Source organism: Poecilia formosa, unplaced genomic scaffold (genome assembly GCF_000485575.1).
Source record: "Poecilia formosa unplaced genomic scaffold, Poecilia_formosa-5.1.2 Scaffold93, whole genome shotgun sequence".
In the NCBI taxonomy this organism is placed as follows: domain Eukaryota; kingdom Metazoa; phylum Chordata; class Actinopteri; order Cyprinodontiformes; family Poeciliidae; genus Poecilia; species Poecilia formosa.
This window is the reverse complement of record NW_006800032.1, coordinates 149,670-166,888: the sequence shown is the minus strand read 5'-3', so window position 1 is coordinate 166,888 and position 17,219 is coordinate 149,670. Positions and strand designations below refer to the sequence as shown.

Here is a 17,219-nt window from a genome sequence, read left to right as displayed (position 1 = left end):
CCACGTTTATTCATTTATGCCAAGGATTGCATCATGCATCTCGTAGGAAGTGATGGTACTGTGTTTCATGATCAGACACATGACCAAGTTGGAAACATATCAGTTTTAATGCGAGCAGACATTCTAGATTTGATTTGTATTTGGATATTTAAGTCACTGATTGAAGGAGAGAAGAGTCGAAAATTATGAAACCATCCTGGCGGAGCAGAAGCACCGCTTCATGTAGTATCTATTGTAGCCACAGGGGGCGCTGATCAAATGACTTTTCTTTTTAAATAAATAGTTTTTTTGTTTGTTTGTTTAGGTTTTTCTTCTTTTTTGATAAGTTGTAAATTGCTGATATATTCAGATTAGTTTTGGATAAACGGAATATTTTTTAAATCTTTTTTTTAATCGTTAAAGTATTACTTCCGGTGCAAACGTCAAAGTTAAGCTAGGTCAATGTGTCCTTCCACACGTGTAGCGTATTTCTTGTAGCGGCAGCAGGAATCGTGAGGCTCACAGCGGACTCTTTGGTCTTAAGCTTAATTATCCTGTTTCTAAAAAGCTTCTTATATCCACACAGCCATGCTGAAATCGGTTGTCCGCGCGGTGGGAGCGGCTGTTCGCCTTTCTTCAGCCGCTTCGTCAGCAGCGCGAGCCCTGCCGCTTAGCTGCCCGACGTTGCGCTCTCCAGGCTCGGCTACGATTCGGCCGTTCACCCGCTCACTATGGATGTTGAAAAACAACGGAGCTTCGTCGGGATACAGGCCCAAGCTGTTGAGCTCGAAAGTTTTAAATCCGTCAGTATCGTGTGGATGTGGAGGACTACACACAGAAGGTAACGTTAATGCATTTGACTCATTTAGTTGAGTTAGCCAACCAGTTGGCTGTTCAGTTCTGTAGTAAATAGTTTAAATAACGGAGCCTAATTAAATGCCATCTGTTGGGCTCCTAAAAACACGTGAAACGTAACCTGTGTAGAGTTCTTGTCTCATGTAAAGTCTAACGGTATCCTTACACTAATTAGCTGCCGTTTACCTTGAGATTTAAATTTGTTGTTTTTAGCTAGAACCGTAAACGCTTAAAAATGAAAAGTACAGCTCCAAGTTTATATGGTTTATTATGTACTAACAGTAAACAGCTTGGTGAGGGCCAAATGTCTCTACAAGGACGTCATTGAAAGTGATGTAGGGCGTCTGTAGCATCCTGGACAGACGCATTGATCAGACTTGTTCCGGTTTATTTTCTAAGGGCACATTACTATGAATGCAATCAGATTTTGATAATTGTAATTTTAAGTGCAACAAAAAATGCAGGAATCATAAGGCAATTGGCGTTAATCATTCAGTGTTTTTTTTGTCAACTCAAAATAGAGTATGATGGGTATAGGTAGCAGGTGGATGGATGCATTTACTGGCATTTAAAATTAGTTCTGGTTCACCTAATATATCTAAATAAAAATATATAAAATTAGAAAATTTAGAGTATTTGAGCATCTGATCAAGAAAAATTAGGTTGACTTAATTCTCTAGCCTGTTTGTTGTATCTACTATCTAGTGATGAGTGTAGGGTTATAATAATGAACACTATTTTTTTCCCCAAATTGAGTCAGTCACATCTAGACATGGGCTAGTAAGATATTATCATAACATTTATGACCCAGTTGTTCTATTTCAAAATGAAAAACGTCATTCCACTGTTCCTAAAATAAGAGATATTTACAGCTATACTCCAATAACATTGATATTTATGTCATATTTCAATTTTAATATAGAGAATTACACAAGAATTATAGAATGACCACCATTTTGTTGTTCTGTTTTCAAATACTAAGGCTGGGAGTACAGCAATCTGATATTAGCTGGTTAGTCTGACTGTCTTCATTTATCTGTTGCGTATTTAAAACAGGTGACAAAGCGTTTGGTGAGTTCCTGTCGGATGAAATCAAGGAAGAGAAGAAGATCCAGAAAAACAAATCTCTCCCTAAGATGTCAGGAGGCTGGGAGCTGGAGATGAACGGCACAGAGGCCAAACTCACAAAACAACTTTCTGGAGAAAAGTAAGGAAGCCAATATTTCTATTAAACGTCTTTCCACCAAACCAGCTTCTGTATCGAACCCGTTTTATGGCTGTTACAACAATGTAGTTTTTTTGTTGTTGTTGGTTTCTTTACGTCTGCTTTCTGATGAAAGTAGTTCTTTCCTCTGACTCGGCTCAGAGTTGGTTCTGCACTGGAACCAGTGCTCCCAGTGTTGGAAACAGAAAGAACTGCAAGCATTAGCTGCAGTTAAAAAAAAAAGTAGGTTTGGGAAAAGTCATTCTTTTAATGTGCTTTATTTTTTTCCACCCCTACTATAGAATCACTGTGACATTCAACGTCAACAACAGTATTCCTCCCAACTTTGAGGACGAGGTGGAGCAGGGACAGCAGCAGAAATCTCCTGAGGATGAGGTGAGCCAAAACATTTTTTGTCTTCTTTGATGTAATAATTGCTGGCTGTTCTTATATTTCCTTATTCATCTGAGAAGTAGAATGATAGAATTGTCTGTGAATATGAACGTCTACCTCATGACAACTCTGTTTTCATTTTACAGCCAGAAATTGTGTCAACACCCAACTTTGTCATTGAAGTTACAAAACAGGGGGGCAAACACTCCCTTGTGTTTGACTGCCATTTTCCTGAAGATGAGGTAAAAAAAATTTAAAATATTTAAATAAGATTTTAAAAAAAAGTTGTATTTAACTTAAAAGTTTAGTTTAATTTAACTTGGGTATTCTTTACAAGTCCTGGAAGTTTTAAACTTGCATCACAGTTGTGTGAAAAGTCTTAAATTTAACCCACTAAATCTCCCAGAAGCCAAGATATTGGGTATTAGTTTTTATTTACAGCTTCTGAATTGTGTGTGTGTGTGTGTGTGTGTGTGTGTGTGTGTGTGTGTGTGTGTGTGTGTGTGCATGTGCGTGTGTGTGTTGTAGATGAGCCATGGTGAGGGTGAGGAAGAGAGCGATATCTTTGCCATCCGGGAGGTCAGCTTCCAGCCGGAGGGAGATTCAGACTGGAAGGAGACCAGTTACACTCTCAACACAGACTCTCTGGACTGGGTATGAGCAGAACTCGTACCTATTATGCAGCATAGTATGTTGGAAAAACATTCATGTAGAGCTGCTACGTCTGTTTTCAGGCTCTGTATGACCACATGATGGACTTCTTGGCTGACCGCGGGGTCGACAACACTTTTGCTGATGAGCTCACGGAGCTGAGCACGGCCATCGAGCATAAGGAGTACATCAAGTTCCTAGAAGATCTGCAAAGCTTTGTCAATTGCAAATAGTGTCGAACGAGATTGTCATAGTTGTTAGTGTGCAATCTGACAAGGACAGTGGTATGACGCAGTGAAGCACTCGGTGATGGATGGATCTAAAACCACAAAGAGACTGAGTTGGTGTGTGGGAATGTTGCTTTTTTATTATGGCTTAGTTTAAACCAGATCATTTCAATTTGTCTGGACATCATCATGACAGTTGTCAGAAACCATCATTGCTCTCAATTTTGCAGAACCTGACTCGGCTGTGGATGTTTAATGTGACCTGATCAATGGCTTTTTTTTTTGTGTTCCGGTTTTCCAATCATCATGTCTTCATGTCTTCTCCCCTCGCTGGCCAGGGAACAGAGTTCTTGCTGAATGGTTGTGGTTTGTCAGATTCAGAAAGTCTGGTAATGGATGTTCTGTAGTGTGAAGCTGGAAATACTGTTCAATAAACAATTTGATACCCAAATGTAAATTTAGTTTTCTCTTTCTATGAACATTTTACATACAAAGATATTGGAGGTTGTTCCTCCCACTTATTTGCCTTGTTGGTATGTCAGAATAGATCTCGTGATAAATGTTTAACAAGATGAGTAATGTACTTTGATTTGAGTTCTTGCCCCTAGATGTCACTATATCCCACATAAAGAACACTGAAAAAAAAAGTTCAGGGTAAAAAATTGTTCTGATAAATAGTTGGTCCCATTTGGCTTTAATCTGTTGCAATATAACAAAAAGCTAATGTGAGTTTAAGTGGTGAACATGCTAAAAAAGATTTAAGCATTAGTTCTACATCAACTTTATTTTGAAGTTCCTAATATATGAGACTGTAGCTCATAATTCATTTATATGTTCAGAATCAGAATGTGTGGAAAAAATTTCAAAAGAAAACAGGTGAAGGTTTAAGAGTTATGTTAAATTTGGAGCACTGAACTAAATAACCAGTGCATCACACATTGCATGTTTGCTTTATTCTAATGTTTGATTATTAACTTACAACTATTTGAAAATTATCTTTTTGGAATCAACATGGAGACTTGCACATTTGCAAGTACACATGTGTACTTGCAAATGTGTATGCCTAGCTATTAATGTTCTGCAATTTGCATACATATTTTTTTCAGGTTAAACTGAACTGAATTTTATTTTTACTATTTTCTCCCGTTTGTGGAGTTATCAGTAAATATCAGTAAATTTGAAAATGATTAAATCCAGGTTATTTTTGCAAGTCAGTATTATAAATCATACTTTAAGAAAGTGACATCCTGAAGAAGCCGATTTCAAATGGGAACGGTTTTTTCAAGAGCAATATTTGTGTTTATGGTGCCATGCCATGCCAGCCATATAAGTATCTAAAAAGGAGTAAGAATTTCTTTTACCTTTATCAAAATATCACAAAATATCGTGAATATGTCAGAATATGTTCTATATACTACTAGACAATATAAGTATCGTCAAATAGTACGATAATTCTATAAAACGATTAGATTTTATTTTTTCTTTAATAAAATAAATAAAATTCCAGCCCTGCCAAAAATAGACCGCATAGCACTGTAGGTCAGTATTTGAGACACTGTTTTGATCATGACTAATAATTAATGGCGCAGCATTTTGGACCCTTAAAGATCCTCCGAGTTGTTTTCGCGTGAAGACTTTACGGATCAGGAAGTTGACACGCCGACAGTCTGCTCTGACACTGCCGTGCTCCCGCCCAGAGCGCAGAGGTGTGCGGTCGCTGCTGCTGGAAGGAGTCCACCCTGGTCAGGTAGGATCATCCAGCGCGGGTTGGAGGGGGAGAGAGGCAGAGCCGCTGCATGCCATGGCGAGAAACGGCAGCGTGTGTTCGGCCGCGCGGAGCCAGCTGCAGGACTCCTCTGAGTCGGACTCGGAACCGGAGGGGGGTCCTGCTCGTCCGACGGGAGTCGAACCCGCGCCCGGCTCTTTCGCCCGCACCCAGGTGATCCACAGCGGACACTTCATGGTGTCGTCGCCGCACAGCGACTCTGCGGCGCGCCGCAGGAAGAGCGGCGGCTCGCTGCGGTACGACTTCGACACGGTGAACAGGACGTGGTGCCAGACCTACCGGTACCACTCCGGGAGCCTGAGCATCGACCCCACTCTCACCCGGCTGTTCGAGTGCATGTCTCTGGCTTACAGGTGAGTTCTGCAGCCTGGTCACGGGACCGGGTCATCAACTAACCTGAGCTCACAGATTATTGACCATAGAAAAGTGATTTGTGTGCACTTTAGTGCTGAATCTCACATAACCTGAACCACCCGCTTTATTAACACGCATTCTCAGTTTTAAATTCAGCTCTTCCAATGAAATGGAGAAAGTATTCTGCAGACTAAAAATGACTCCAAGCTTTATCACAAATGTATCAAAGCGCCTCTAGCAACCTGCAGTGAAGAAAGTCTGCATAAAAGTATGTTTTCCAACAGATTTCCCCTTTTAACTGATAACTGAGGCTTGTAGATGTTTCTCTTACACAACAGCCTGGAAAGTCTTCACTGTACACTGGACTTTGAATCCAGTTGGCAGGAATGGAAAGATTACAGAGAAACTGAGGCAAAGGGGGAAAGGTCATGTAATGAAGGCCCACTGCCGTTTATTTCTTTTCTTTTCTTTAATTTAAGGCTCACAGCTGCTTGTTTAATGATGCAGCTACATATTGCAGTCACTAATATAAGAAATTCAGCTGGTCTTTTGCAGAAAATGCTAAACTCCAAATATAGATTTACTCGAAAAGCTAAAATATTACAGAAAATCAACTAATCTGTAATATGTTTAGTCTATCCACTGTCCTGCCCACAAAGCAGATTAAATGAGTTTTCAGAAAATAACTTGCAGACATTTTAACCCACTAAAAGCATGTTGATAATGATTCGCTGGGCTTCCTAGCAACACCTGGAGCACCTCACATTAGCAGCCCTTTTCTCAGCACTCTGCAGGCGGAGGGATCCTAGAGTAAAAAAAAAAGAAAGGGGCAAACATCCTGTCTGAGTACTGAGAAAGCAGTCAATCGGGTGCTATTAGTCAAATTCAGGACAGGTTTCCCGCAGGGGGGAGACAGTCAGGCAACAGTTTGTTTTTCAGCATTCTTCTTCTTTAAGATGTAACTCATATTTCACTTTTTTCTTTCTTTTTTTTTTCTTCTTTGCTCCACCACAGTGGGAAAATAGTCTCTCCCAAATGGAAGTCGTTCAAGGGCCTGCGCTTGCTTTGGAGGGATAAGATCCGTCTGAACAACGCAATATGGAGAGCATGGTTCATTCAGTGTGAGTCTGCACGTCCTCTCTTCCGCTCCCACCTGCTGCCCATTATAAAGTGAGAGATTAGGAAAATAAAAGCGGACAGGCCATCTAACACAGAGCTGTGAAAAACGATTTCCTGTTTTCAATTTTATTTATACCGTTTTTGCTTTTTTGTTTGTTTGTTTGTTTTACCATGGAGGAATTTTGGCTCATTTAATTCAGTCACATTGGAAATTTGCCACATTTCCGACACAAGCAGTCTGTTGAAGATGGCGATGCACTGATCCAATATTAATATCTGTGTTGGTCCCGATATTGGAAAAAAAAAAAATTCCAGATCGAGTAATGTGACAGTGTGCCCGATTCATCAGGGCAGATAGATCTATTCAGTCTAATTCTATGCTTTGTGCTCTGAGCGATGTCAGGCTTTATTTATTTTAGATTATATGTAGAATTCTTAATGTAACTTTCTGAACCATTTGAAAGGTTTGCTGCAGTTTATTTTTACATGTTTGACCAAGATAGTTAACCCATTCTATTTGTCAACTTCAGTTTCTTCATTATTTATTTTACATTGGCTGTTATTCTAACAGTCATTATACTGCTTGGTTCTTAGAGATGAGTAGGGATCACCACAAGGGGGCGCCTATTCCCTTTTTCCTTGGTTGTACTACTGTACAGAATAAGAACTCGTCTTCCGCGTTGTAGGGAGGAGAAACATCGGTGATGATGAGGTGCAGAGCGGTAAACTGTCGTTACTCTTCTCATGTATGAGACCATAACTGTGGATATCTGGCTTTACGTGGACGAAGTGAAATAAAGTTAAAGTGCGCCTTCTGTTTCGGGTTAGCGTGGCTAACCGCCGCTGCTAACTCCTTGTCCAACTTCTCACCGCACCGTCACATTATGCTAATTGTATTGACTGAACAAATTAAATTTGTTTTTACATGTTCGACCAGCTATTGGTGTATTTAAATGTGCTGTACTAGTGCAGGTTTATCAAATAAATGTTTAATTCTGTTCATTTATGTCTGTGTTTAAAAAAAAAGTTTTAAGTCAATTCAGCACTGTTTTTCTGTATCGGATACTAAATCTCAGATATCGGCATCGGAAGTGAAAAAAGTGTATCAGTGTATCAATAGTGTAAGAACACACTGCAGCTCATCTGAATTATGACAAGGCCGCTGTGTGTCATAAAATCCTCTTAAAATTCACCAAACGGTGAAAATTTTGAGTTAATGGTATGAAAACTGTTTCACTGCTCTATACTGGATTCCAGGAATACAACAAATACCACGAGAAAAGAAAACAAAACAAACAACAAAGCACTTTACCTGCCTTTTAAAATGTTTCCTCTCCTTTTCATAATACTTGAAAAACATTTTCTTTTCCAGGAACACGTGCAACCTTGTAGAGTCTTAAATCATCTTTCTTTTCAACCGGTGGGGACAGTTCAGGACCGCAGACGGACCTGTACTCAGAACCCTGAATGTCTTTGTAATATGTGTGTGGAATGTTGCCTTTGTGCTCTGAAGGTGTTGCACAAAAGGCATTGCCTTTAAATTTGTGCTGGACATCATCACTTCATCAGTGCTGCAAACAAGTCACAGGGCAACAGGGACTGACATATCTCAGCTCTATCGCATAGCCTGACTTGTTAAAAGTAACGGATAGCTCTTTGTAGATCTTTCTCAGACAGGTGGAATTGGATTTTTTTTTTTAAATATGCAAGATGGATAAAAAGATTAAACATGGATTTTTTTTGACACGATGGCAATCAATAACCTTCAAGCAAAAATTGAAATTATTGACTGGTTGTGAGTTTAGCGGGAGAGTTTTTTGTTTCTTGTCTTTTCTGTGACGGCCAGGCGATGCTAGCTGAAAGTTGAGGTGTGGTTTACAGAGGATTCTGCCTTCAGGTCGTCCCGGCGCCTGCAGGTCGGACTGGAATCTCTTGCCTCTTGGAGTAAAAATAGCTCCTCGGTCTACACATGTAGCGAAGGAATAAACCGCGCCCTGGGAACCTTCTGAGAACATGGTAGAGTGATCCATGCACAGCTTTAGCTTGAGAAATATGGATGGAACCATCTGCAGGGGATGCTGTTCATGAAAAACACAACGCTTCTTGCAGATGACCAACAAAAACACAAAGAGACGTCAAACATATCTGACACTAAATTAACAAACATGATTTACATCTTACATGTTAGTAGAAAGTTGTTTCCTGAACTAGTGGAAGTGATTGTTTCAGTGAAAATATAATACAACCTCAGAATACGTTGAAGCCAGACATTTATATACAGACGCATTCAATAAATTGGACTATAATTGAAAAACCCATTTATCTTAGGAACTTTTATCCCTAAGTGAAGCTCAGTATATAGATTAATTACGATTAATTTCTGTTAATTGCTATAATTTTTCCACATACATTAACGGAACTGCAAAACCCCCCAAAAAATCTTATTTGGTCTGATTTCTAGTGCTAATATCTTTGCCCACTTTAAAATAAGACAGAACTTATTTACAAGTAACTTTTCTGCAAGATATCAGAGCTTGTTTTAAGTCAATAACTAATTAATAATCATCAAAAAAGTACCAGTTCCACTGGCAGATTATTTCACTTATAACAAGAAATGTTCCCATATTATAAGTAGCAGTTGGACTAGTACTTTTTTAATCAATAACAGGGAATTATTGACTTAAAACAAGCTCTTAATTGTTGCTGAAAAGTTATTTGTAAGTTAGTTTTGTGTTATTGCAAGTGTAATAAAATTTTGTGGCAAAATTTAGTTGTTTTTTTGCAGTGACACAGGACATTTAAAATTAGGATATTAATAAACAAAGGAAACCATTTTTAATAGAAAAATGTAGCTTTAATGAAAAGTATGTTTAATTTATACTTAAAGATTGTCAATTTTCAAAAGGTACTTTTGGTCTCATCTGAACGTATACTCTAATGTATGTTCAGTAAGTTGTTCTTGTGTCTTTTCACAGCTGGCATCACTGTTGCCTTTCAGACCTGGGTTGGAATCCCGTGATGTTTTTGGCTCTTACCAGATTGCACATAAATGTCTTTTTTACAGTATAATGCTGGTTAGCTCAAGCTAAAACCTAAAACATACCTGCTCTGTATGTTTTACCCTCAGATGTGGAGAAGAGGAAGAACCCGGTGTGCGGGTTCGTCACGCCGCTGGAAGGCTCAGAGGCAGAAGCTCACCGAAAGCCTGAGGTGAGCGATTCAAATGAATTGAGTGGTGGTTAGCTTTCCTTCTCTGTTGAACATTGGATTTCTCCGGTGTTGGAACAACAGGCAATCATTTTGGAGGGCAGCTACTGGAAGAGGAGGATTGAAGTGGTGATTAAGGAGTACCACAAGTGGAGGATTTATTACAAGAAAAGGGTGAGTGTGAGTCGGCTCCATGTGTTTCCATATGTTCGGCTTAGAAATCTAGGAGTTGCAGAGTTGTTTTTTTTCTTTATTTGTTTGTCCTAAATTATACTCAGTTATCAGTATGTAATGGAGTAAACACAAGCCTGGATAGATGATACAATCCTGGATGCCTCATTACATTTTCAATTTGTTATTAATGTAATTATTATTTTAAAAAAAAGTTTGCTAAAACTGTCACTGCGTTGTAACATGAAACTGAAAATCTTTGAAGAAAATCAAGCTGCTTTCACCCTGTGGTCCTACTGCCATATGCAGAAATGCACCGCTCTGAAACAACCAATCAGAGCCAGGAGGAGTATCTTAACGCTGGCAATCATCCAGCGATTTATATATATATATATAAGAATTTCTCAATTTTTATTTTCAGATTTCTCAATTCTGAATATTATTTGCATATTATTTGCTCTGCAGGAAAACTTGTCTGCTTTCTCTGCCATTAAAGAACTGGAAAGGGTCAATTTTTTCGTTCTTTGTGTCGACTGTCAGACTCACTTATTGTAAATCAGACTGTAACGCTTCTCTGTTTCTGTTTTGCAGCTTCAGAAGAAAAAGGATGACATCCTGTCGATGCTGCAGGAGGTATGCCATCTGATCTGACAAGTCATTGTCTATTCTTGCTCCTGCGTGTCTTTCTGTTTGTCTTGTAAGTGCATCAAGGTAGAGGGACATCGATTTTATTTATTTATTTATTTTTTGACCATCCGAGGCTGAAGCCGGCTGCCTGACCCGGTCCGCTTCGCGTGGGCCAGTGACCTGCTTCGTTATTATTCGCACCTGAATGCATTATAAGAACATGAGGAACGAGTTCCTTCTGTTAACTAGATAGAAACTAGAAAAAAAGGATCCGCAGGGGCAAGAAAACAAAACAACACTTGAGCCGTGCGTCATAGCCTGACATTTGTAGGTAATTGACACAGTGATTACCAGGAACTCTCAACACCTCTCGTCCCTTTTTAGGGGGGTTTTAATCTTCATTCAAGTGAAATTGCTTCAAAATGTAATGTCTCTTTTTATTTCTTCCTTTTTTTTTAAATGTGACCTACTTGCAGCAGGGCTTTTGTCAGACTTGAGCAGCAGAGGTGCTGCGAGTTTGTTCGTGACGCCATAGGATGCAGAAACCCAAAGTGCAGATGTAATTCGGCAAAGAAGCAGGAGGGAACCTCATGAATGACGGCTCAGTCCTGTGAATGAAGCGGCGGCGGATAAACTGAGCTTCCCCTCCGGCGCCGAGAGGCTCTGTTTAGCTGAGTTAAAAATTAAGAACGCTCCGGTAATGAGTCTGTCTCCTAGCGTCCGTGCGATCAGATTCTGCACGGTACTTAAAAGGGGACATATCAGCAGCTGGTCAAAGATCGCTGCTTTACGCTGCCATGTGTTATCTGGCCATCCACCGGTTACATCCAGAGGCTGGAAAAACACACAAGCGAAACCAAACATCTATTTTTGTTCCATCAAACTAGAGTTTTTCGGTCTTTCATCTCACTAGGTCTCTGTTTTAATTTGGCCAAAATCTATAGAGCCAAGTTTTTTTTAAATTTATTTCCAGTTTTATGGAGTAGAAGTTGTGTTTTAGAATCCAACAAATATCTTGCAATCTGGCTGTTTAAACTATTTCGCAAAGGCAAGTGCAAAAAAAAAAAAAAAAAAAGATCACTCCCATTAGTTTTGGGAATCGTGAACAAATCTAGAGTTGTATTTCATGAACATATTTATAATGTTTGGAGGGAGGCAGAAAACCAAACATAGAAAAGCTAATAGTTTATATTCTAGGGGTGGAAATCGTTTATTATCTCATGATTTGAATCCGATTTTTAAAGCCAACCTTTCGATTCAAAATCGATTTTTGAGTCAAAACAATTGCGCTCAAGAACCACCTCTAGATTCCTCCTTTACACAGGGTTATTTTTGTAAACTTAAGATTTTGTGGTCTAATTGCCAAAAATGGTTCCTTTTGATTATTTAATTAAGGAATAGACACATCTACGTTTTAAAAAAAGGTAAAATAAGTTAGATCATGTTGTGAAACTTTTGCTATAGAAAGAAATCGAATTATGATAAAATGAGTGCAACTAACCAAATATTAAGACTGAGAAATGTAAATCGTTTTTGTAAAATAAAATCCTTGCTTATTTTTTCTTGATGTTAGCAACGTCTCTTGCAGAGAGATTTGTTGATGCTGAAAGTCTGAAAACTAATAGGGGCGGGGGCAGTTGCATAAGACCGTTGGGGGTATAATGTTCTTCGGCTTCAGAAGTGTGTTTCATAGCATAAAATTGCTAATAATTTGTTGATGTCATCATTTCTGCTCCAGTGATTCAGAGATTCTAGCTCTCTGTAATCAGGGCTGAAAAGCTGCGATCGCCTGGGCAGGGTAGGCCGTTCAGTCAGACTGTTGCTCAGGATGACCACCAGCTCAGAAAAGGAGGCAAGAAAACAGGAAAATTACGTGTTGATTTGAGGTTTTATAAATGAAAATGAATAATTTTTCAGGGTGAATTATCCAAAATAAAACTCAAGTGATTTGAGATAAAAGAAATTTAAAATAAAGCTTCTAGAATGGTCATGATGTCAACCATAGTTTCTTCTTTCTTTCTTTTAAGCAAATTCCACATGTTGTGGTTTCATGACTTGAAATTTGGCTCCAGTGATTCTTCCTCACGGGCCGCATCTAAAATTAATCACCTGAAGTGATTCGAGGTCAAACCAGAGGCTGTTTTTTGCAAATATGATGTTGATTGATAAGTTCAATCTATGAATCCAGTTACACTGAATGAAACAGAGATGGAAGATGAATCTTTGTTCGTTCTTCTTTCGTTTCATTTTTTTTGGACGTGGTCTTTATTACGAGGTACCACTCAGATGCAGGGAACCCAAAACGTGTTCTATCAGAAGTAGGAAATTTTGAGGTTCCTACGTATGCGCGTGCGCGTGTGTGTGTGTGTGTTATCCCTATTTAACCGGGCGCAGTTTGACTGGCCGGGTCTTCCTGTTTGCATGCACGTGTGTGCAGCTCCCAGAATTAGGTCAGGGACAAAAGGCTGTCGCCGGTTTCGAAATGTTGAGACGTCAAAATGAAACCACATAATGATAACCTGTTGGGGGCCTTGTGTTTTTTGACAATGTGTCATTTTTTTTTTTTTGTTCATAATGGGCTTCACAAACACACACACAAACACATGCATGTGCATGCAAAACTCACCAATCTCCTCAGAGGGGATGTCTCAAACGTAATCAAAGGAGCTTCCGGCTCAATCTAGGCTTCCCTATAAGACCGGCTCCGGGTCTGGGCTTGGTGGGTGAAGATGACAAAGACGGTCAGGGTGAAATAAAGCGCTGTGTGCAGAGGGAGCGGACCGAGTCATGAGCTGCATTTTCTGTAAGTTTTACTTGCTTTCCAGAATACGGCGGCTCTTTAACATAAAGCGTTTTTAACCGACTGGTGCTATAAAGGGGGGCGGAGTGTAGTTTTGTTTGTAAAAGGATATTCAATTGTAAATCTTTTTTGTAATGCATGTATTCAAATATGTTGAGTTTTAGTTTTTGTTATTATGAGTTAAAGTAATTTTGCAACTAAGAATTATTTCTTGGTTCAGATTAGAGGTGGACATTTATCGTATCGTTTATAATTTATCGCATCATGTTAGGAATTTTGATTTATTATTGTCATGATAGAGTTCAGTCATTGTTGGTATATAAAAAAATGTGCACTGCATTAGTAAATATCAGTACATTTGAAAATATGACTAAATGCAGTTACTGTGCAGCAGAGTGAAGTAAATCACACTTTGTAAATGGACTGAACTTATATTAGGCTTTTTTGATCTTCTTAACCACTCAAAGCTCTTTGCACTGGAGTCACATTCACTTATTCACACATTTATACACCGATGCGCAGATCGGTAGGCAGTTTGGGGTTAAGTGCTTTTCCCAGAGGCACATCGACATGTGGCAGGAGGAAGCTGGAATCGAACCTACAACCTTCCGATCACAAGACGACCAATCTACCCACAGAGTAGAAGCTTATCGATAACAGGAATATTTTTCAAGGACAATATTTGTGTTTGTGGAATTATGAATGCTGTGCCATGCAGTCAGTCAGTCAGTCAGTCATTCATTCATTCATCCATCCATCCATCCATCCATCCATCCATCCATCCATCCATTTTCTTTACACCCTTGTCCCTTGGTGGGGTAGGGAGGGTTGCTGGTGCCTCTCCAGCTAACGTTCCGGGCGAGAGGCGGGGTCACCCTGGACAGGTCGCCAGTCTGTCGCAGGGCAACACAGTCATAAAGTTACGTAAAAGAGAAGTATTAAATAGTTTTCCATCAAAGTTTTCAGCACTGTCACAACATCACCACAAAATATCATGATGACATTCTAAATCCTGTAGTTCAATTTTCATGAGAGTCATCATCGCATCGCTCTGGCCTCTGCTCGTTTGCGTCTTGGCTTCTGATGACGTTTCTCCATCTTTCTCCTGCTGTGCTGCAGGGGCAGACCTGCCAGGCCAAGCTGGACAGATGGTCCAGTCACTCCTACCAGCAACCTGAAGTCGCCCCCGTAGAGGCCCACATGTTTGACCTGGACTGCCTTCTGTCCGACATCTCCGACACGCTGTTCACCATGACCCAGAAACCCTGTCCCTGGACCAGCGACAGACACAACAGTGAGTTGGTTGTCCACATCTGGAGACTTTCGAAATGAATTTGTGTAAAACTGAGGGGTGTTTAGGGATTAAGTTTTAGAGGTCGTCATGGTGTTATGTGATTGTGTGTCAAGCATAATTAGGCCTGTCATGAAATTTTGCAGGACGATAAATTGTTCCAGAAGTTATTGTGATAAATGATAGTATTGTTTTGAGACCATTTTTAAGTGATATAATGATAGTGGCAAAAATAATGATGCAAGAACACATTCTTAAAGATAAACTTTAAATTCTAATGAACATTTAACACTGGATCTAGAAGACATTTGAAATATCTAAAAAACATAAATAAAACTACAAATTAAGTGAATTTAAAAGTATTTATAAACAAAATTGTTCCTCAAAAAAACAAAAAAAAAAACAAAGGGGCTAGTTGAGACGAAAGCACCAAACAGGCAAAGTTTGTGGAGACACGCACCGTCTGATTGACAGCGGTAATCTTTGCTTTTATTTTTCATGACAAAGCAGCATTAAAACAGAAAAAGTATGTGGGTTATCTTTTTTTGTTTTAACGATTCTTCTTGGAAATAACTCGGATATTGTTGAAACAGTGAAGCCGTCGACATTCATCTGTTGGGGTAGCAGCATCTGAGTCAGGACGTTACAGGAGCAGTATTATGTAAAATAAGCTTTTCATCGTGTTATCTTTGCACATAAATGGAGTGTTGCTTTGATTCTTTCATGGGGCAACCAAGCGGTGCCTTCCTGGAGCTGCAGCTTCCCAGCCGAGCTTCTGCATCATAGATCACTTCACTCAGCTCCTTCAAACTACCAGCAGCAGCACTTAGATGTGATGACGTGCTGAAGGCGGAGTGTCAGAAAGAGCAGGAGTTTCTTAAAGAGACAGAGCCCCAATTTTAGGGGGTTAAATTGTGAAGTCGAATTTCTTCTGAGTCATGTTTGAAGAAGCCTATTTCAAATGTTTTCCAAGAACAATATTTGTGTTTGTGGTGCTATGAAGTCACAGTCATACAGTTTCCTAAAAATAAATATGTATATTTTTATCATGATTTTCATCGTTATCACAATAGTGCCACAAAATATCCTGATAATCTTTAATACTGCTCCTTTAAAAGGACTAAATAAAGAAGGCTGGTTCTGTTCTCTGTGTGAGAATTTGTTTTAGAAAACCATCAAAGTTAACATTTTAACGTGTTTTAATTCAGTCTGTGGTTGGTCAAAGGGATAAAATGTGGTGTAGTTATGATCAATATGTTGTTATTTATTTACTAACAGATTAAATTAGCTTACAGACTGATTTAATCGTTTCTGTTTAACGTTGTTTGTCTCGGTGATGAGTTTAACAATTGATACCGTCGTGTGAAAATAAGGAGCACGCCTTTTAGTGAATGATTTCATTTTGTCTGCGTTCTCCCTTTAGCATACACAAGCAATGCTGACATGATCCAGCCGGGCCTGACGCCGCTGCAGCCCAGTATGGATGACTTCATGGACATCCCAGGTACTCCCTTCTTATTCCTCTGTTTATTCGGCGATTTATTTGTTTGCCAGCAAATCTCCGTGCAACCGCAACATGTGATGTCTTAGTGTTTAATATTACCTGTTGTTGTTTTTCTTGAAGCTGGTTAGGTAAGGGTCTTATCAGTTTGACAAATCTAGACCGTAGGTGTCCAAAGTGCAGGTCCACAGGCCATTTTCAGCACCTGGGGGGATTTTGTGTGGCCTCCCACTGCAGTTCAAGAACGGTACAAATCTGGATGGTGGCCACAGAGCTTTTTTTAAAAATAATTTTTACATTTTTAAAGACATTTCCCTGACAAAATAAAACCATTTTTAAAACCGAAAATGTTTCAGCATGAAGTGTTGCTCCTTATTTTATCTCACCTTCTGATGCCATCATAGTTTTGTAGTAAGCTGGACCACAAGCGTCCAGTGAATTTTACTCAAAATCAGACTTGGTCAGCCGTTTGTTAAACCTACGTAAATACTTTCAAAGACAGAGTGACCCAAATCCGGTTGCTATTTCTGACGATAGCCTAAAAATAGAAAGCAATCAATACGGCTAACAAATGAAGGCGCTTTTCATGTTGTGGATCCAGAATGACTGACAGATCTCCTTTGTACCAAAGTGTAAAAAATTGATATTATGTTTTGTAATGAACAAAAAAAAGTTAATTTTATGTCCATTAAGTACTTAAAAAATTTGGACACAACTGTAAAGTAAGAATGGCTGATTTCAAATTCTTTGAGACGTTTGTAAATCACTTATCAGACTCAAAGGATGCTGCAATGTGCTTTACCGAAGATCTCAAATATACCATGAGATGTCTGGATTAAGCAGAGCTGAAAAACAATATTCTGTTTTGAGTATTACATCCAGGCATGTCTAAAATCTCCTAAAATCTTGTGGGAGGACAGAGCGACACTTCAACAAAGTGTTTTTGGATTTATCAAAAAACACTTTGACAAAGTTTTGTTTCATGTTTCTCATTCTTAGGAAGCCAGGTCGTTACGGGTTTTTTCTGTTTTTCCTTCCAACAGATTTGCTTGTG

The 17,219-nt window shown here is 39.2% G+C and overlaps 2 protein-coding genes across 2 annotated transcripts; both read left to right on the top strand.

Moving 5' to 3' along the window:
• The first annotated feature begins 421 nt into the window (after positions 1-421).
• c1qbp (complement component 1, q subcomponent binding protein) lies at positions 422-3,766 on the top strand. Its single transcript, XM_007557927.2, has 6 exons — positions 422-820; positions 1,891-2,041; positions 2,341-2,434; positions 2,578-2,673; positions 2,960-3,085; positions 3,166-3,766. Exons 1-6 carry the CDS (start codon positions 568-570, stop codon positions 3,313-3,315), a joined length of 870 nt encoding a protein of 289 aa, XP_007557989.1. The 5' UTR covers positions 422-567; the 3' UTR covers positions 3,316-3,766.
• Positions 3,767-4,975: 1,209 nt separating this feature from the next.
• LOC107836858 (MLX-interacting protein-like) lies at positions 4,976-9,949 on the top strand. The gene is made up of 5 exons (XM_016674281.1): positions 4,976-5,448; positions 6,464-6,570; positions 9,544-9,583; positions 9,696-9,778; positions 9,860-9,949. The coding sequence occupies exons 1-4, from the start codon at positions 5,111-5,113 to the stop codon at positions 9,775-9,777; spliced, it is 567 nt and encodes a 188-aa protein (XP_016529767.1). The 5' UTR covers positions 4,976-5,110; the 3' UTR covers position 9,778; positions 9,860-9,949.
• Positions 9,950-17,219: the final 7,270 nt, after the last annotated feature.

Bases quoted from the DNA above. Each gene is read 5' to 3' on its own strand.
- c1qbp (XM_007557927.2), top strand. From the start codon at position 568: ATGCTGAAATCGGTTGTCCGCGCGGTGGGAGCGGCTGTTCGCCTTTCT. The intron at 2,042-2,340 runs GTAAGGAAGCCA...CCCCTACTATAG, and splicing joins AAACAACTTTCTGGAGAAAA to AATCACTGTGACATTCAACG. The intron at 2,674-2,959 runs GTAAAAAAAATT...TGTGTGTTGTAG, and splicing joins GCCATTTTCCTGAAGATGAG to ATGAGCCATGGTGAGGGTGA.
- LOC107836858 (XM_016674281.1), top strand. From the start codon at position 5,111: ATGGCGAGAAACGGCAGCGTGTGTTCGGCCGCGCGGAGCCAGCTGCAG. The intron at 5,449-6,463 runs GTGAGTTCTGCA...GCTCCACCACAG, and splicing joins TGCATGTCTCTGGCTTACAG to TGGGAAAATAGTCTCTCCCA. The intron at 6,571-9,543 runs GTGAGTCTGCAC...GTCTTTTCACAG, and splicing joins GAGAGCATGGTTCATTCAGT to CTGGCATCACTGTTGCCTTT.